This window comes from Diospyros lotus, chromosome 2 (genome assembly GCF_014633365.1).
Source record: "Diospyros lotus cultivar Yz01 chromosome 2, ASM1463336v1, whole genome shotgun sequence".
NCBI classification, from domain to species: Eukaryota; Viridiplantae; Streptophyta; class Magnoliopsida; order Ericales; family Ebenaceae; genus Diospyros; species Diospyros lotus.
This window is the reverse complement of record NC_068339.1, coordinates 5,020,310-5,041,451: the sequence shown is the minus strand read 5'-3', so window position 1 is coordinate 5,041,451 and position 21,142 is coordinate 5,020,310. Positions and strand designations below refer to the sequence as shown.

The 21,142-nt window shown below is 35.7% G+C and overlaps 1 protein-coding gene across 5 annotated transcripts; it reads left to right on the top strand.

The window, feature by feature from the left end:
* Nucleotides 1-10: 10 nt before the first annotated feature.
* Nucleotides 11-21,026, top strand: LOC127796047 (protein MEI2-like 4). 5 transcript variants are annotated; one of them, XM_052328096.1, is made up of 16 exons: nucleotides 11-57; nucleotides 4,600-4,680; nucleotides 6,585-6,712; nucleotides 12,697-12,915; nucleotides 13,088-13,133; nucleotides 15,299-15,732; nucleotides 15,884-16,042; nucleotides 16,172-16,288; nucleotides 16,916-17,067; nucleotides 17,254-17,351; nucleotides 17,431-17,829; nucleotides 18,346-18,997; nucleotides 19,619-19,703; nucleotides 19,830-19,898; nucleotides 20,000-20,179; nucleotides 20,501-21,025. In XM_052328096.1, exons 4-16 carry the CDS (start codon nucleotides 12,838-12,840, stop codon nucleotides 20,657-20,659), a joined length of 2,628 nt encoding a protein of 875 aa, XP_052184056.1. In that variant the 5' UTR covers nucleotides 11-57; nucleotides 4,600-4,680; nucleotides 6,585-6,712; nucleotides 12,697-12,837; the 3' UTR covers nucleotides 20,660-21,025. The 5 variants fall into 5 exon arrangements, with proteins under 5 accessions (XP_052184056.1, XP_052184057.1, XP_052184054.1 ...); XM_052328097.1 differs by lacking the exons at nucleotides 11-57; nucleotides 4,600-4,680; nucleotides 6,585-6,712 and adding an exon at nucleotides 11,252-11,592 and having other exon boundaries at nucleotides 17,254-17,336; XM_052328094.1 differs by lacking the exons at nucleotides 11-57; nucleotides 4,600-4,680; nucleotides 6,585-6,712 and adding an exon at nucleotides 11,252-11,592.
* Nucleotides 21,027-21,142: the final 116 nt, after the last annotated feature.

The following is a 21,142-nucleotide window of genomic DNA, read 5'->3' as shown; positions in this document are numbered from 1 at the left end:
TGGAAATTTCTCAACCTATAGTGGCCTGCATCTCTGACTTGGCCTTCAAATATGCAGGTTCTTCTACTTCTATCTCTGTATATACATATGTATGTGCATTGTTATATGGTACACTCATAGCAGTCATTCTTAGTTTGTGATTGCAGTGTTAGGGTTAGGATATAACTTTTGCATATCCTAAGGTTTACTCAATGGACCTATTCATCTGATGGGTTTATTTGTATGAATCTAGATGAAGTATTCATGTAATTCATGTTTTTCGAAACTTGTTCTTTCGTTTCTTTGGCCACTGTTAAGACTGAAATGACTCAGAAATTCCTCAATCTTTTGAATAGGACAACCAAAAGGCACCATACCTGATGTTGAAGATGGACTCATTATGATTTGAAAAGGAAATTTTGATGATATAAACCTTGCTCAATACATCTAAAAAATGCAACATAGAAGTTTTGTCTAGTGGTGGAAAATATTTTTCAGTTTTCCATCTCCAATTTTATGCAAAATCTCTAGTTTTCATTTTTCATGGAAAATTTGAAAAATGCGTTCAAATGTTAAAGAGGTGCCGAAGGCTAATTTCCAATCTATAAAAATGAAACACATGTTCAAAAAGAGAGTTCTTTATTTTTCTTTTCTAAACTAGTGTTAGAGAAGAAGATAGAGACAATTTTGTGGAAAGTCTCATCTTCCAAATCTCTAAATTGGTATGGAAAATTTAGAAAACTTATTTTAGGAGGTTTCAAGCCCAGTTCAAATTTGGAGAACTGCATTTCCAAATCTTCATTTTCTATTTGGAAAATTTTGTATTTGAAAGAGTTCTATAATCTTCCATTTTTTGTTAAGTTATTTTTTAGAAAACTGGGGCTATTTTTCACAATTAAACAACACCTACTTTTTCCTGTTTTATGCCGTTTAGGAAGAAGCAAACCATTAATGTCACATCTCAATGTCAAAAAGGTGAGGCTAAAAGCCTAAGAAGTGTACCTTCCGACTGCTGCGTCCGATACAATAACTGGGAACTTTTTGTCCCTTAATGTAATTGCTTGGGGTTTTGGCACTTATAATATTAATAGATACCTTTTGAGTATGTTTTCTAACAAGTATTAACCTACATTCTTTGTATGGATTTTTCTTATTCACCATCCTAAAATTTTAGTCATTTATCTTGAATGGTCGAAGATAAAGGTCAGCAAGAGTTGAAGTGGAATGTTACTGATTTGTATTGACGTTAATTGATAATGACTCTAGAGAGAGGGAAAGTGGTAGAAATCAGTAAATTTCCTATTGCTTTTTCTGTTCCTGTTTTCTCATTTACCATCCAAAAATTTCAGTCCTTTATGTTGAATAACGACAACATATGTAGCTTTTATCCCATTATGTGGAGTCGATTACATGAATTTTAGACTTTCATGTATTTTTATCTTTTGTCATATCTTCATTTAGATTCATACATTTCATATCAAACTTTAATGTCTCTCCCAAAATTTTCTTGGTTCTGCCTTTATCTCTTTTTTTGACTAATTGTTCCATTTCATCAACTCTCCTCACAAGAGCATCTCTTGGTCTCCTTTTCACATGACCAAACCATCTTAGTCTAGTGGCCGCAAATCCATCTTAGCATCCTCATCTCCGTTACACTCGTCTTTTGTTCATGCTGGTATTTAACTGCCCAACATTCTGAGCCATATAACAAGACTGGTCTTATGGTTGTCCTATAGAATTTTTCTTTCAGTTTTAATGAGATTTTACCATCACATAACACCCCTGATGCATTTCTCCATTTTAGCCAACCTGCCTTAATTCTATGCGTGACATCCTCGTGAATTTCTCCATCTTTTTGAATCAATGATCCCAAATATCGAAAATGGTCTTTTCTTTGTAAGATTTGGTCTTCCAATTTTATTATAACATCCTCCACTCTTGCATTCTTACTAAATTTACATTCCATATATTATGTTTTCCTTCTACTTAATTTAAATCCCTTAGATTCTAAATTGTTTCTCCACAACTCAAGCTTAGTGTTCACTCCCTCTTTTGTTTCATCCACCAACACTATGTCATCTGCAAATAACATACACTATGGCATTTCTGCCTGAATGTGTTTAGTGAATTCATCCATTACTAAAGCAAATAAGTATGGACTTAGTGCAGAACCTTGATGCAGTCTCATTGTAATTTTAAACGGTTCAGTATTCTCTCCGCATGTTCTGACTCTTGTCTTTGCATCGTGATACATGTCCTTAAGGGCTTGTGTATAGGCTATTCGGACTCCTTTCTTCTCAAAAACCCTCCATAATACTTCTCTAGGAACTCTATCATAGGCATTTTCTAGATCTATAAACACCATATGCAGGTCTTTCTACTGATCCTGATACCTTTCCATTAGGCGCCTCAGTAGGTATAATGCTTCGATTGTTGACCTACCATACATGAAACCAAACTGATTTTCCAAGAGATATGTTTCTTTTCTAAGTCTCTGCTCTATTACTCTTTCCCAGAGTTTCATGGTATAGCTCATTAACTTAATTCCTCTATATTTTTCACAATTTTGAACATATCCTTTGTTTTTGTATATAGGAAGCAAAGTACTCTTCCTCCACTCATCTGATATTTTTTTGATTTAAGGATTGCGTTAAATAATTTCGTTAGCTAGGAGATGCCCTCTTCTCCCATGCATTTCCATGCTTCTATTGGTATATTATCCGGTCCTACCGCCTTATGATTTTTCATATTTTTTAATGTTTGTCTTATTTCATTTGGACTTATGTGTCGATAAAATGTATAGCTCACGTTTCCTTCGGAGTTACTAAGATGTCTTAACCTAACTCTTGTGTCCCCACCATCATTGAATAATTTTGTGAATTACTCCCTCAGTCTCTCCTTAATCACTCCCTCATTCATTAATACATTTTGGTTTTCATCTTTTATGCATTTCACTTGGTTTAGATTCCTTGTTTTTCTTTCTCTTGCTTTAGCTAATTTATATATATCCCTTTCTCCCATCTTTTGTATCAAGTCGTTTATATACATTCTCATATGTTTTTGACCTTGCTTCACTAATAACTCTTTTTGCTTCTTTATAATTTTTTAGGTTTTCTTCATTGTTGCACTAATATATAGCCTTATAACAAGTTTTTTTATTTTTAATTTTCAATTGTACCTCTTCATTTTACCACCAAGACTCCTTAAGGTTTGGGGCTCTACCATTTGTCTTTCCAATGACTATCTTTGCCGTGCTTTTCAGGACAGTGGCCATTTTCCTCCACATTTGGTTTGCCGATCCTTCTCCATTCCATTCCCTTCTACCCCTTAATTTTTCTTTGAAGATTAGTTGTTTCTCCCCTTTTAAATCCCACCACCTAATTCTTGGATTTTGTTTTATGTAATTTTTTCTCTTCCAATGTCTTACTTGGACGTCAAGTACCAGAAGCCTATGTTGAGTAGTCAAACACTCCCCCGGTATCACCTTACAATCCCTACAACATAACATATCCTCTTGTCTCATGAGGAAGTAATCTATTTGGGTGCTTGATGTGACATTTTTATATGTGATTAAGTGTTCGTTCTGGTTTTTGAACCTAGTATTGGTTATGATGAGCCCATATGCCATAGCAAAATCTAGAATAGACTTACCCTCATTATTAATTTCCTCGAATCCATACCCTCCATGTACCTCTCTATAGTCGTTTCCGTCTCTACCCATGTGACCATTTAAGTCACCTCCTATAATTACTCTCTCCTCTTGGTATAATTTGTATGAGTCCCTCTAAATCCTCTCAGAATTTTTCTTTTATCTCCTCATCTAACCTCGCTTGTGGCGTATTTGTACTAAAGATATTCATAGTCATTCTTCCTAGACCAACCTTCACTATAATAATCCTATCCCCTATTCTCTTTACATCCACTACCTCATCTACTAAGCTTTTATCCATAATAATCGCTACTCCATTTTTCGCTTGATCATTTCTTGTGTACCATATTTTATATTCAATTTCTGATAAGGTTTTTGCTTTTTTCCCTACCCATCTCTTCTCTTGAAGACACATAATATTAATCTTTCTCCTAATCATCACATCTACCACTTCCAAAGCTTTGCTTGTTAATGTTCTTATGTTCCATGACCTAATTCTTAATCTATGATTTTGGTTTTGGCCTTGACTTTAAATTTGATTTTGTTTTTTATTTTGGTTTTGATGTTGAACTAGCTTCTTTACCCACATCTGTCCAAGTAAATGCGGGGACCTTTGCTCATTTGTTACTACATCCAAGCACTAATGCAGCGACCCTAGCTCACTTAACACTATACACTGGCAGTGTAGCGTGTCGCTATGAAGAGTTACGCTATGCATTGATGGTTGATAGATAATGACTCAAGAGAGAGTGAATGAGAAATAAATCAGTAAATTAGCTATTACTTTTCTGTTTCTGATAATAATAATAATAGCTAAATAGTAAGTCTTTGACTAGTAAAATTCTTTGTATACATTCTATGTACTTATTAGATAATATGCATATGTAACGTCAAAGATAGTTATTCAAGATTGTGCCCTCCGTTGCAACAATGCCGATTGAAACTGACAAAAGTAAATATTTCAAAAGCAGAACAGTTAGCGAAGGACCTTGAGTTATTTGCGCAGCATGCTGGTCGTAAATCTGTAAACATGGAAGATGTCATACTTTCTGGTGAGTTTACCATTTGAATAGCAAGTGTTATTGTTTACTCTTAATCTTTTATTCTATTTTTTTAACTTTTTTTTAAATTTTTTTCTAATTGTTATTTTTTCAGCTTTCACAAGTATTTAATATCATATTAATCTTGGCATCTCTTATTTCATTTGTTATCTTCCACGAGTTGTTTCAATCTTCAGCAACTGAACATTATATTTTTGGCCACTTTTTTTTGTCTGTGTGTCTATTGCTTGTACATATGCTTGGAGCAAGACTTATGATGCTCTGGAATGATGGCTTCCTTTTTGGTTAAATTGTATCCCGAGGTTTACGCTTACTACAAAAAGCACCATTCATGTATGGAAAATTACATTAAACACAACAAAATGGTAGAAAAAATGACAATGGTACCCTTTTGGTGCTATTAGTTTAGAATAATATCCTTCTCATTTATTCTTGGCAATACAAATTTCAATTCCAATTGAAAGCCTAAATAACTCAATTAATAATAAATAGGTATCATGATTCATTTTCTTCAAGATAACTAATAAAAATAACAAAGTAGTTGAATCAGTATTGGATAATAATATACGAATAGAAAACTTATATAGAATTTTAATGACCATAAATTGAAAAGTAAAATGCTCATTAAAGTGACTAATAATTGAGAAAATATGACTCTTAATACATCCTCTTCCCATGGGATTTTCTGTACGAAAATGTTGTAATATATCAATTTTGTGGCAAGATATCTAGGTTTGTTGGAAGGGGTTTGCCGAAGTGAAGGGAATTGGAGTTTGCCTCTTTCCGATGAACCCAGATATGGTCTGGGTTCACAAAGATAGAGAATATCAAAGGGAGAAAAAGGAAAGGAAAGGAAATAAAGATGGAAGAAAGCTGGTTTGGTTTGCCATAGGATGTCTAATTGTAATGGTTATTTATATCAAGGGTAAAATTGACCTTTGCCCAAGGTGGTTATGTTTAGATTTAAAATTAATTATCAATATTAAAGGCAAAATTGTAATTTAACATTCATTAATGACATCGGTATTTTGTGTAATGACTACTCTAAGCGTAGGGCACTCTTTGGAATTTACCCTTTTTTATTGGATTCCCTTGTTTGCACACAACAATTCCTTTTGAGAGCCTTTTCTGGTGAGAATTAGAGCAACTGATATCTGCCCCCAAAATGGATAAATGCAGCTTCTTGTTCTTCTATTCTTTAGTTTACATCAAGCTCTCATTTCTTTTTCCTCATTTCTTTTTCCAAGTTTTCAATTTTAAATTTGTTTTTGGTAATATAAGACCACTCTTATTTGATTGCAGCCCATAGGAACGAACACCTAGCTGCCTCCTTGAGGTCGTTGAGCAATGACCTGAAAACAAAAGAACCCCAATCTGAGAGAAAACGGAAGAAAGGGTCCAAAAAAGAAGACAAAGCAGCAACTGGAGCAATCCATATTCCTGATCTTTAACTCAGTATCACCTGCTAGTATTCTCAGATCAAGAAAGCTAGGCAACTTATAGATGCATTGCTTCATTTGACAACAACATGCCATGTTTTAGCCAACATTTCTAAACTGCACACAACAGCTGCGTATATAAACTCTGCTGCATATGCTCTGTCACATGAAGTATGAAGTCTTTCGGAATGACTAGTTCTGTCCTCTGAAAATGGTATAACAACAAAAATGTGTTACATAATAAGCTTTCCAATAAATTTACGGTTACTTGATTAAGCCCAGTTATTTGATTTCTGCGACCCAGAGTTGCCACTGTAGGGCGAAGCCCAAAATAAAGCAACCATCTGTCCATCTCTATTGGCGGGGGCGCAAGAGAATACAAAAATTGAGGTGTTTTTACATGATTTCAGAATGCGAAAGGCGCCTGAAATTTTTCAATTTTTTTGAGATGGGCAGGGGCATGACTATGAGGGGGCTTTTTCCGCCAAAGTGGGAGAACTCAAAATCCAATCAAGGCGGGCGAGAAAGAGTGGTTATCTCATACTGATTGGTTGGCCAGAAAGTTGTGGAAGCTATTTCAACTGGTGACTGACACTTGGACCCTCGCTTCTTTCCTTTTTGTCGTCTTATTATAATAAATTCAATTCGCACCCTCTGCAGGCCTTCCTTTCTTTTTTGTTCTTTCTAACGATCAAAACTTGCATAAACTCATAGACAAAAACTTATAAATCTATCGAATGATGCATAGAGTGACAGTTCTGTATAAGTTCACCCTCTAAGAAAATTTTAATGTTGATGACACATGGAATTATTATAATCTCTCATAATTTGGTTAATTTTTATTTTATTTTAAATGCTTTAGAAAATTGTTGAATATATTTTAATTTTTCAAATTAATTAAAGAGACCAAAGGGTTGTTTAGTTGTTGAAAACTGGAGTAGTTTATTAGAAATTTCTTTTTACAAAGACAGAAAATTAAAAATTGTGCTCAAAATGATTATTTTTCTCAAATACTCCAAACCTCATATCCTTCATCTGCTGCTCCTCTACATTGCACACCTTTCAGCTTCAGCCCCTGCTTTGAAGGATTACAGATTGTACAGCTCTCCTCTTACAGTTCCTTCACGAATCGTTAGTCTCTTCTCTTCTCGAATTGTGCCTCCCCTCGTTGATCATCTGACTCTTCTTCTTTTAAATACTTCGGGAATTGTTAGTCTCTCGTCTTCTCAGATCGTTGATCTCATTTTTTGAAGTCTAAAATTGATTTTATGTTTGGTAAAAATAATTCGTTCTGCATTTTCCTCTAATTTTTTGTATAAATAAGAATATGAAAACAAAGATAAAAAAAAAAAAAAAACATTCTTTACAAGTAATCGGCCTTTAAGCTTCTGTTTGTTTGATGGAAATTGTTTCTTGAGAAAATAATTTCCTAAAATATGTTTTTTTGTTGCATGATTGTAACCTGAAAATGTTATTAGAAAATCATTTTTAGTGTTTGGTTGTCACTTACAGAGTTACATTTTTTTATTATCAAATTTATAACATAAACATAAAAATGTATAATAAACATATAATACTAATAAAGATTGAATCATAATAATATCACACATATATAACAATGAAGAATAGAGAGAGAGAGAGAGAGAGATAGCAATGGCGACACTGAGAGGTGAATGATGATGAATACCAAGAGAGGCCGAGCCCATAGAGATGGAGAGAGCTGGAGCCTAATGGAGACATGAAGATTGAGAGAGGTGAAGCCTAATGGAAACAACGATGTAGGTGAAGATTGAGAAAGACGAATCACTATTGAGATGGATAGAGTTGGAGTTCGACAATGATAATAACACAAGTAAAGATTGAGAGAGGTTGATCTTGGGAGATGGACAAAGATGAAAAATGGAGACATGAAGATCGAGAGAGGTGAAGCCTAATGGAAACAACGATGTAGGTGAAGATTGAGAAAGACGAATCACTATTGAGATGGATAGAGTTGGAGTTCGACAATGATAATAACACAAGTAAAGATTGAGAGAGGTTGATCTTGGGAGATGGACAAAGATGAAACTCAATGGAGATGATGACCAGTGGTCCAGTACAACGATGTAGACAAAGATTAAGAGAGGTGGCTCTCAACAAAGACAAACAGAGGTAGAGCCCAACAGAAATACTGAGTAGTACGGTGACGCAAGCAGAGGCCAACATAATATGATGAAAATAGAGAGAGATGGATCGATGCAAACACAGTGAGAAAGAGCTTAATAGAGAGAGATGGAGAAGATGATGCTTTTTGAAAAGTGACTTACTTTTTCAAGGTGGGATTTCGTTTTTTTGAAAGATTTCACACTTGATTTTCTATAGATTGGAAATGATTTTTTTTGACTTTCTTGTTTTTTAATACTAAATATAGGAGAATAAATAAAGTATTTTTTAAAAAATATTTTCCTCAAATAAACGAAGCCTAAAATAAGTAAGAATTACAGTGAGAGCAGCGCTGGGTTGGAATCAAATTAGAGGTTTTCCTTGCGGATGTTGCTACTTCAGTGACTCACTGCGCTGATGAATTTTGGGATATGTTTGTTATTTTTGATTGACTTAATTTTATTAAGTACTAAAAATTTAAAAGTTACTAAAACTGGTGAATTCTCCAAACTAGTCCATTTCTTTGCTTTGAACAACAGTGCGGTGCTGAGTCTTGGCGCGCGGCGCTGCTGTCATCATCTCTCACGGCCTCGACTCCACTGATGTTGAAGCTCTGTGGGGCCAAAGTCTATCCCTCCCCTACGCGATACGCGTGATTTGAAGTACTAAATGCCATTCTTTAAATACATTAAAACATTTGAATCCCGGTCTCCTTTAGATTTGAATCCAAGAAAATTCTTAAATTACAAATGACATCTAAATAACTTATTAAAAAAAAAGTGTATATATATAAAGTATATATGTATCTTGTAAAAAAACACACAAAAAAAAAAAGTTTCAAAAAATATGAATTTGAACTAAAATTGAATTCGATAAATTTAGATTCACTTTATCAAATTAATCAGTGAGATACTATTGAAATAAAAATAAATTTAGAGCATATAATTAGTTGTCGGATTTGGGCACTAACAAATTTAGATGCTCAAACTTTGATCTAGTGGTAAAGTAGAAATCTGGAGATGTAGATCTTGAAATATTTTGAATTTTAAGTTTGAATTCTGTTGTATACAGATTTATTTTTAAATTTTCTTCCAGCCTCTTGTAGTTGGTTTGTATTATTATACTTGAGTTGTACTTTAGTATTTTATTCTTGAATTATTTGATTAATAATTTAGGATATTTTTTTAAAAAATATTTATAATTTTATAAGTATCAAAATTAAATCTAAAAAATTAGTACAGCGATAGTATTACTTAAAAAAAAAAAAAATCAAATTTTATAGAATTCCGAGGATGTGAAGACGTCGTTTTCATTATTCAGAGGGGGAAACATGGTTTGGCAAATGAACAAAAATGGGGTAGGCAATGTCGTTGCAGTGTAGTTTCAACAAATGGCTGATTGAACAAGTGCCTGTCTACTCTGCCCAGTTCCCCAACTATCGCCAGCTGATGGTCTTATGTGTTTCCACTTCCCTCCATCCACCATTTTGACGTCCATTTATCTCAATCACTTCATTTTATATCCATTTTTAATCTTTTTATGAAAAACACAGTAACTAATGCTGCTCCTAATTTTAATTTGATCCAACTTACTAGCAAAAAACCAGCATATTTTGTTTTAATTCTTAAAATGGGTTGGCTTTTTAAAATAATTATAAAAACATATTTGGTGCACGCCCCATGACATGGCCAAAGACGTTTAATTTGTGGTCGCCATCGGACTGATGAGAAAAAAGGCATCCACAATTTGCCTTAAATTTTCTCACCAAATGGCACCAAACTCCCCCTTTTTCCTATCCGAACACCCTCTCCCTATTAATTACATATATCAATAACATGACGTCATAATCATTTTTTTTTTTTTTTTAAAGAACGTTTTGGAAAAAGACTTCTTTTAAGCAATTTTGAAAATTAATTTTAATTTTAAGAACAAATTTAAAAAATGATGCTGCAGAACCAATCACCCTCTTTTATCTCGGACCAAATACCTACAAAAAGAGTCGGGGGCTCGTTCCCCTGTGATTACTTCAACACTCAGGTCAGTTCGCAGGATTAAAACTAGAGTATTTAGTTGAAATTAAAGAAGAAGATCCTCCTCTTCCCTATGTTGATCGCTTGAACTTATAAGGTGACTCCCTCAATTTATGTCAAGATAAGACTTCTCATTTCGAACTTTCGTGATAAAGATTCCGTCCCTTATGGAGCCATGATCTTGATGGAATGAATATGGTAATCAATTTTTAAGGGGCTCGGGATAATCTTTGCCCCCATGAACTTCGGAGTGATGGTTGAGGCCGAGGAATCCAAGGGTGACCTCCCGAGAAATCCTCGTTGAGCAAAATATTAAAATTACTAGTCAGTTTGTTAAGATGTATTTGTTAGGTATCTATCTTGGACTTGAGCTAAATGGCGACTTTGGCTTGATTCTTTAGTGAACAATGTCTTTACTATTATTGGTTGTTTTCCTGAGATATTGAGATAATTATGAACCCGGAGGTATTTCCCTTGACAAAAAAATCTTACTATTTTAACAAGAAGTCACATAAAAAATATTAAAGAAGAGAAGGAATTTTATAGCAGAAATTAAAAATTATTATTTGTGATGATAAAAATAAAAATATAATAATAAATTTACTATAAATACAAATTTGATGAAGTGGCAATTTAATATTTTTATTAAAAATATTATATAGTTTTTCATTTATTAAAAACAACTAAAAAGATTTAATTGGACGACAAGATCCGGAGCTCACACTTTCCATGCGCATGCATGATGTGATACAACAACCCCTTTGCAACTGCCTAACGGCAAAAGGTGCATTAAAGAAACGACGTTCATCAGACGGCGTTACTTACGATGCGGTGCCAAACATGCGGGAGGTGCAGGAGAATAGGAACAGGATATCCCCGGGATATCTTATTACTGACGCTACTCAGCCGTTATAATCCAAACAACTGGTGGAGGCTCAAAGCCCGCCTGTTTGTTCTCGCTTTTGTCCTTAATTCAAAACCCCAAACTGACAACTCTCTCTCTCTCTCTCTCTGTTGGAAGGGCCACGCTGGAATCTGTCGTCATGATCGCCGGAAATTCACTTTCTTCCGGCGCCTTGAGCTCTGCAACACGACGGATTTTTTTGCAGCTGGAGGGAACTATATGGGGCTGTTTTATTAGTTAATTTTGGGAATTTGCTCGTGAATGAGAAAGTAGAGAGAGATTAAGTTGGAGACAATTTTGTATATACATCTTTTGACATACATACCTATATACGTATGTATGTAAAGCTACCTTCCTATGGAGAGGAGTGCACTCGTCTGTTGATCATGTAATTTCTCTCTCTCTCTCTCTCTCTCTCTCTCTGTCTCTCTCTTTCTCTCTCTAAAATTCAACCTGGACGATAGTTCACGAAGTGTGTAGTACGGAAGTACTGTATGATTGGGGGGGTTCACTGCGTTCTCAGGTTAAGAAATTAGTCCGTTACTGTTTTCGGAAATGGACTTATATTTCACTTTTTGTTTCCTTTTTTTTGGTATATTTACTTTCTTTTTTGGTTTTGAAGGTGATGGGATCAAGATCCTAAAACATGTTTTTTTTTTTTTTTTGGTTTGAATATTTTCTTCTCCTCCCAATTATACGTATTTTGGCAGAGTTTGATTTTTATGATGTATGTAATCATGTAAAAGGAGTTTGCGAATCTCAACGAAGAGAATGTGGAATTACGCTTTTTTGAAGTTTCATCATCGTCTTTTAACATTTAGAATTCACAAGGACAAATGGATAATGCATAATTTTAAACCGAGTTAGCTTTTTTCTCCTGTTTACAGGACAGCTGAGCTAAGGGCTTGCTCTTCATGATCAGTCCCTGACGTCCTTTTTGCTCTTTTTTAAAATAAAAAGAAAAGTTCCCCCACTCTTTTACTCTATAGATCTCTTTTTCTTTGCCGAGAAAATACATTCAAAATTAATTTCCAGTCCTAAAATTTTGATCTTTTTTAGACAAAAAACTTTTTAGGTCCCACTTCAGCTGATATACGCCGCTCAATTGGGTTACTAGTTTTCTAAACCTACTCCTAATGGATCAAAATGTGCAGTTGCTTTTGGTTAATGGTTGGTGAGAAAGTGGTTTTCATCATGGTTTGGGTTCTAGTTATAGCAAAATAAAGAATACAGGTTGGTTAATGGCTTCATTCTATGGTAACTTGATCCAATTGTCTTTGTGCGATCTAGGTTTCAAATGTATATACAAAGTGGTTCTTTGGTAACTTCTTGTTGACCGGTTATTTTCTATTGGGTATATGTTCTTTTTTGTCTTCTGGGCTCAGTGAGAAAAGGCTATAGGAGGGTGACTGCCTGGCATAAAATTTTATAAGTCGCATTTGATTCCCATATTTGTTCTCATCTATGTTTTACTATATGGTTTGGTGGTCAGATGGCACATACATATGCTGGTGAAACCCTTTGAATTCTTTTAAAACAAGGGGCCCTCCGTTCTGGACCTGGCTGGCAAGTGATGATGCTGGGTGTTCTCGATGTCTTGTTTTCTTGATTTCTGTTGTACAAAAGTCACACAATGCCTTTTGAAACAATGGGACAGAGGAGATTGTCCACGTCGTCTTGCTTCCTTGAAGAAACTTCCTTTCCTTCCGAGGTATTTATTCTCTGATGCATATAAAATTTTCGAATTCTCATTGTTTATGATGCTTTAATTAGTATGTGGCCTGACCTCCATTAATTCTCCTACAAACTACTTAATTACTTGAGATGGTTTCTGTTTCAAAATTTTGAAGAGCTTTCACTCTGATGAATGATTGTTATGGCAGAAAAAGTTTGGATTTTGGAAGCCAAAAGGTACCCACTACTGCCAAGGTATGCGTCCCCAATGTCATGCTGACAGTTCTTCTTCTCTTTCCTTTTCCATTTTGTTCAGCTCATTTAAGGCATGCTTGTGAAATGCAATTGTCAAGCTCACATAAATCAAGTTGTTTACTGTCAACATAGTGCTCATTGCCCAAACCCAACGTGTGCATCAATTTATGTTATTCTGCATACTCTTTCTTTTCTTCTTCTGATCTTTATACTTCTCCCCCTTTTTTTTGTTTTGTTTTATTCTTCCTTACTGTGTTGCCTGCTGCATCTGCAAGCCTACTCATGTCTGTGTGTGTTAACAAATAATTAGATTTTAACCGGTCCATTTTGGCTATTTCAACTCTTGTAGACTTGTTTTAATTTTATGAATATGTATTGGACCTTCTGAATAGAGAAGTTACCATGTAATGGCATGTGCACATATTTCTGTATGCTGCCTACATGGCTATAGATGCACTTGTATTGTCTGGACTCTCTTCATATCCATGAACATACTTTTCTCTGCAAAACACAGGTTCCAATATGTTCTCACTCAGGGTGGATTGCTTGGTGGTTATAAGAAATGCTTATCATGATTCATAAGGATTGAGTTTAAAGTAGTTCCTAAATATTGAATAGGATGAAGAATGAATTTAGAGGTACTTGAAAAAATTTTGCTAGGCTGGGAAATCAAGTGGTTTCAAAATGTTGATTCTATTGTCCATATAAATAAAACCATGGGTAGATCTGATTCTACTTTATGACATCCATGAGCACAAATTACTGCTATCATAACGTGAATTCTATATGTAACTGAGCATGGATTGCAAAGTGGTTGTAGAAAACATGTTTGATTTCAAAGTTTCTCACTAGACAAGAAACTAATGCATTTGAATTTCTTACCTCAACAGTTTGATAGCTGTAGAAATGGTTTTGAAGTTATGGGTGAATCTATCATGTATGCTGAGGTACATGCCAAATCACCTTCATGTCAACTATTCAAGATCTCCAGAATGGATTCCTTTGACAGTTGAATTTCCATGTGAATAGTCCCTGCCTGTTACAGTGGCACATGAATTTCTACTCTCTCATTTCAGGGTCAGACCCTCTAGGATGTAATTCCAAATATTAATCTTGAACGGGGAGGCAACAGAATGAAAGAAGTTTCTAGTGAAAGGGTTAAAGGAAGACTGAGGAAAACTTGGTGGGGAACTCATGTCATAACATGGGATTAATGACCTTATAGAAGATATGGTTATGGTAATGGATAGATATGATTGGCAAGCTAGAATCTATACAGCTGACCATGCTTAGTTAGATTAAGGCTTGTTTGTTGTTGTTTAACTTTAAGGATCAGCTTCCCATGATTGTTCTGCAAGAGCTAACAGCATTAGGTGTCGTGTAGTTTGCATAATCTCACCCTCCAGGTTTCAAGACCTAATTGATTCTTGGAACACCCAGCTCGACCAATAGAACTCTATGCGTGAGTGTTCTTATGCCCTGATTGACGCTTGACTTAATTGATGTTTTCTTGTACTTCATATGCCACAGAGAGGTGAGGCCTTCAAGTAAGTTGCCTCTGCCATGTTGAGCTCTCTTGAAGTTGATCTTTGACTTCAACAACTTAGGTTGAGGTAGAGTCTATGTCTTCTCAATACAAGAGTCCTAGAGACTTGATGATTGGAGAGCGGAGTTATGGGTTTTGTCGAGGTCGTTCTCCTTGCTCTTGGGAGCTTGGTCTGGACTGGTGACAAGAGAGAGTCTAAGTCTAACCAAGTTGTGTGTCCTCTCATTATTTTGATGATCTCTGAGTGGTGCTTTTACTGCTATTATTTTCATAATTGTTAAGGCTATCTCATTAATGGAGTATCAGGCTGCAATTGACTGCCCACATCCCATGAACTTCATCAATAATTCTGTCATATGCATTCTTTCTTTTTGCTTCTATACAACTTTCACAAGTAGTGTCTGCTACTGGATCCTTGTCATGCATTTATGGAATTAAAATCACACTATCCCTCTAAATCTTCATTTTGTCTCTATTAATGTTTTACTTACATTCTGTGATTGATTTTGAGGAATTGTTAAATTCTATTGTATTCACTAAGTCTCTTAAGCTTCCTTTTTTGTTCCCCTTCCCCCTCCCCCAAACTTAAGCAATTGTTTGAAATTCTTGTCCTATGCAGTGGGCTTATCCAAGAATAGTGTTCTAGTGCACAAATCTGCTGATGCTGTAGCATCTTGCATTCAGCAAGTGGAACTTCTTGGGTCCACAGAAGAAATTGATTCAAAAATCATAGGAAATCTTCTTCCAGATGAGGATGATCTCTTTTCTGGAGTTATTAATGAATTGGACCATATTGCTGATGCCAACAGAGGAAATGATGCTGAAGACGTTGATCTTTTTAGCAGTGTTGGAGGCATGGAGCTAGAAGTAGATAATGGGTCTTGTGCTGTTCAAAAAAATTCCAAGTCAGGTGGGGGAATTCTTAGTTGTTGGAGCAGTTCTGATGGATTTTATGCAAGTAAAGATTCTTTGGGTCAACACCCTTCCAGAACACTTTCTGTGAGGAACATCAATTGCAATGTTGAAGATTTTGAATTAAGGGCTCTTTTTGAGGTATGTATTAGGTCATCCTGACGTTATTCTTTTGGAAGAATTCATTATCTCTTCTTCAAGCCTAATTAATGCATGAATCAGAAGTTTTGCACAAACTGGTCACTTTGATTAGAAATGCTATCTCTGTTGACAATTTATCTTGTTCTCTCAGAAATATGGGGATGTCCAAACTCTCTGTACTGCATGTAAGCATCGCGGGATTGCCCTGATTTCTTATTTTGATATAAGGGCTGCTAGGAATGCAATGAGAAATCTTAATAATAAAATGTTGGGGCATTGGAGACTTGATATTCACTACTCAATTCCAAAGGTGCAGTCTGGTAGTCCACTCATAATGCCTGTATCATTTTCTTTTGTCCTTTTTCTACTCTTTGCTTTGCCTTCTGTTTTGGCACAATCTTTTCATTTTTGACTTGGTAATTTTGGCTTGTTAATGTAGGATAATCCTTCATGGAAAGATTTTAACCATGGAACCATTTTTGTGTTTAATATCAACTCTTCTATTGCGACTGATGCCCTTCACCAAATTTTTGGCGTTTATGGAGAAATCAAGGAAGTATGTTTACCTAATTCTACTTTCCTTACTGAAATGGTTTATGAAACTTGTGACATTGCATGTTATTCTTGAAAAGGTAGATGTGCATTGTTGGGCAGTTAACAGTTCAAGCGTTTTGAACTAGTGGTGGCAATGGCATGGTTCTAAGAGGCACTAGGTTTCTAGTCTTGCTATATGTATTTATTCCTCTTTGTTCCTGTTTGTTATGCATTCTTATTCTATTTGTATAAGTGCATCTTGGCTTAGTCTTCCCCCGTGCAAAATCATGGTTGCGCTTGAGGAGAGGTGTTGAAAAACTTGAAATATATTGCTGGAAGCTCAAGGAGCAACATTTTAGAATGTAGAAGAACCCAGTAGGGGATTCTGCGAGGAGAGTGGATGGAATGAAACAAGTTTTTATCAAAAGAGGTCTTGGAAAATGAAGTCTGGGAGACTTTAGGTATAATATAAGGCCTTGTAGAAGATATGGCCATTGATAGAAATGATTAGTAAGCTAGAATTAATATAGCTGACACCACCTACGTGTGATTAAGGCTTGATATGTTGTTGTCAATATTGCTCTAACCCTTCCCTAACTACTTAAACTTTTAGAGCTAACAGTGACTTAACATTCTTTGTGGTTGGCAGATCCGTGAAGCTCTCTGCAAATGTCATCACAAGTTTATAGAGTTCTATGATGTTAGAGCTGCAGAAGCTGCTTGTCAGGCATTGGACAAGTGTAATATTGCCGGGAAGCAGATCAAGCTTGAACTAAACTGTCCTGAAGATGCTAGACACTGGTACTTTTCAGCTTCTATTTCCCTTTCTCAAATGGCTTTGTTTCTTGAAAAGTGGTACTGTATTCCATTATCACCTTGCCTTATTTGTTTTTTGCTGAATGCCACCTTGCCTTATTGATGTTAAGTAATTCTGTTTTCACACTTTCTTTTCCGCAACTCTATTGATGTATATTACTTTTTATGTAGTTCAAATAAGTGCTCTGAGTTGGAGCAAGATGAATCTGGTCAGTCCAGAAGCTCTAATGACTTGTCATTATCAGAGACCATGTGTAGGGTTCTTCCTGGTACCAATTTGCATGTTAAGTTAGATTATGTTGCCTCTGCTCTTTATGCATGTTCCTGACCGTACACTATCATGTACAGCTACCTTTCCACTTGGAGATACTACAGTCAGTTGCTTCAGTAATGGCTCTGTCCAGAGATTACAATCTGCAAGTGCATTATCTGAAAAGGCACTCAGTCATGGGAGTTGTGTTCTGGATACCTTTCGGTATCCACCGAGAATGGCATCTGCCAGTGATCAGTTTGGCCCTCATAAACCTAGCCAATCTCTGGGTCAAGTAGAATTTGGCAACAAATGTTTTGAGAGCTGCCATCCTTATTCCTTCCTTGATTGTCAGAATATTTCTAATCCCTGCGAGTCTCCAAATACTGTTGCCAACATGGTTGGCAGAATTGGTGCAAGATTATTAGATAAGAAGATTGGTGGACACACCAGTACTAGGAGTTTGAATTGGCAACCGATGGAACTTGAAGAGTGGGGTAAGTGCAAAGACTTTTTGTGCATATTTTCAGTTTATGCTCTTTTTTTTGTTGTTGCTGTTGAAGGTAGTATTTACAGCATGAAATTACATGGATATTTAGTCCAACTATATTCAATGAACTAGCCGGATCACCATGAACTTTGCTACTGTTAAAGCTTTAGCATGGGTGGATAATTTTTAATTTGTTCCATCCAAAAGAGATTGTGAAGCATGGAAATAACAAAATAGTAGAATGCACATACATTTGAAATGCAAAAAAGCACAATGATATTCATCATAACACACCAACACAAACTGAAATAATCAAGTGGTATCTATTAGTTACTCTAGTGCTGTGGGTGTTTATCTTGATTAGATTTTGAGAGTAAAATTTGGACGCATCAATATTTTGAGATGATGATTTAAGCAATGACCCATAAGAATGTGATTATACATGGTTTTGTTCCAGAAGTTGTAGCATTTCATTGTTCATGGTTCAAAAAAGTGGTCCTCATAGCATGCCTTTTCTCTGCAGTTGCTGGACCTTTTAGCAATGCCACCCATCCTGTTAATGGACATCATTGGAGCAACTCCACTTTGTGCCATCATCATCCCTCGAGTCCCATGGTTTGGCCAGATTTTCCCTTGTTTTCCAATGGTGTTAATGCTCCTTGCTCAAAACAACTGCTTGGACCTTTTGGAACTTCACCTGATGTGCTGAACACAGTTTCACCTCCACGCCACCTTCATGTTGGATCTGCTCCATGCATTAGGCCCCCATTTTGGAATACACAACATTCCTATACAAGGGAATCTCCTGAAGATTTGGCTGTTTGCTTGGATTCTCTTAGAAGTGAGGATTTCGCTGGTAGTTTCCCATTGCAACTGCTGGGGAGACCTTCCCATATCTTTTCTAATACTCTAAGAAATTGCATGGAGAAGTCTTCAAATGATGCATTGCATTCTCCTCATCAGATGTCTCACATTTCCTGTGGTCGAACAATGGTTTCATCATTTCCAACCACACTTGCTTCTCCTTCTAATTGTGGAAGAACCTTCTCACACCGAAGAAATCAGCACAGTGCTAATCAGCAAACTGACAAGAAGCAGTTTGAACTTGACATCCATCGCATATTGCGTGGAGAAGACAGCCGAACAACACTGATGATAAAGAATATCCCCAACAAGTATATGATTGAAAAATCCTGCTGTTTATCTTTTTATTTTATTTTATATTTTTCCTTTCTGACTATTATTTTCAGTTCTCTCTTCTATATTTACGCTAGTGCTTGAAATTGCTTTTACATGAACTGTTTTTTTTTTCCCTTAAAGAATAATCATGTTGATATGTGATTATACATATTTGATTGTGTACTGTCATTTCAACTAAAATTTTCCAATTTCAAATATTTTGGCAGCTTTATTCGGTGCCCCCCCCCCCCCCCCCCCCCCCGAAAAAAAAAAGAAAAAGAAAAGGAAAAAAGAAACAAACAGATTACCATCATCAAACAACAGCCCTAGGATAGTTTAATAATTAAAATTTTATCTTTTAAGATTGCTGTAATCTTGCTTTGGTCATGTCTGATCATCTTTATTACTTGTTGAAGTAAGATTACCAGGAATTGAAAATAATTTTGCAATGCCATTTGTTGTGATAAACTCTGTCCATGTTCATTTCTGTATAAAGTTACAATCAATGTAAGAAGTTTTTGATAACTTATAAATTTTGTGTTCCTAACTTTTGATTAACTATGCTCATCGCGCAAGATGCTTTCATAGTTTTAATTTAAATATGACTGCCAATGCAGGTATACTTCTAAAATGCTTCTGGCTACCATTGATGAACACTGTAGAGGAAGTTATGATTTTATTTATTTGCCAATTGATTTTAAGGTAAGTTATTTTCTACTTAATTATCTTTCTGTCCTTTTCTTATTCAATAGCAGTGTTTAATAATTTAGTTTTATCAACTGTTCTTTTTCTTTGGTTTTTCTTTTTTCTTGGCCTTTTGTTGAACAGAACAAATGCAATGTTGGTTACGCATTCATCAACTTGATTGATCACCTCCAAATTATTCCTTTCCATAAGGTTTGATCAATGTGCTGTGAGAATGTTGCATGTATAACTTTTCCACTTGGAAGAAATTCTCACATCTGTACTTACGGGCAAAAGTATACTTTCTCCTCTAGGCATTTAGTGGCAAAAAATGGGAGAAGTTCAACAGTGAAAAGGTGACTGCTCTTGCATATGCTCGAATTCAAGGGAAAGCTGCTCTGATTGCTCATTTCCAGAACTCCAGCTTGATGAATGAGGATAAACGTTGCCGCCCTATTCTTTTCAGCACTGGAGGTCCAAATGCCGGTCAACAGGTAGGATATTCCATATATGATTGGCTCATCAATTGTCAACCATTTTTATGTCAATGGTGCTAATCTATTTCCCTCTCCCCAAAATAACATCAGAAGGTGATTCGGCTCTCTGTTTAGTACTATATACTTGGGTAAACATGCTACTAAGAAAGTTATTAGGATCCCAATTTGGGGTTTCACACTTCTAAGGTACCCCCATAACAAAACAGTTGGCTAGCAAACAGTTACTGTTATTATTTGCGAGGCAGAAATTGAAACACAGCATAGTGTTTCTTGGGCCCTGATCTTTTTAACCAGTGTCGGTCTGTTTACTCCCTGCAGGAGCCATTCCCCATTCCCACCAATATCCGATCAAAGGCAAGCAAAGCTCAAAATGATTTCAACGAGAATCGTCAGCAGGGCAGCCTGTCCACTTCTGTAAATGGAGAGAACTCTCCTAACAGCTTGAACTCTTGTGGTTCCTCGGCGGACTCAGATTGAGATGAAGTTTCTTTTTTTTTTTTAAAATTCCAAATCCAACTAACTGCTGGGGAGGCATTGCATGGTAGGCACTAGACAAACATGCCTCTTTTATCAATTTTGAAACGAGAACATGACCAAATTGGCTTACAATATTCATGGTTCTGTAGAAGTTTTCGCTTCACAACTAAATTAGGGACAACTTTGATAGGCTTAAAGTTTTGGATGTTTGCAATCATGTAATGTACTGCATATGTAGATTAATTCTGTTCTCATTGTTTCATTTCAATGTTAATCTATAAACTGTAATCTCTCTTGCCATTTTGTGAATGCAGCAGAGCAATCTCTGTTGTTTTCCAGGCTGTGCGGGGTAGAGTTTTTGGCTTTTATTTGGTATGCTTTCACACACACACACACACACACACACACACATATATATATTTATTTCTGTCTACATATTCTTTTGAATTTATAAAGCAAACATAATTTCAAGGTGGAAACCAC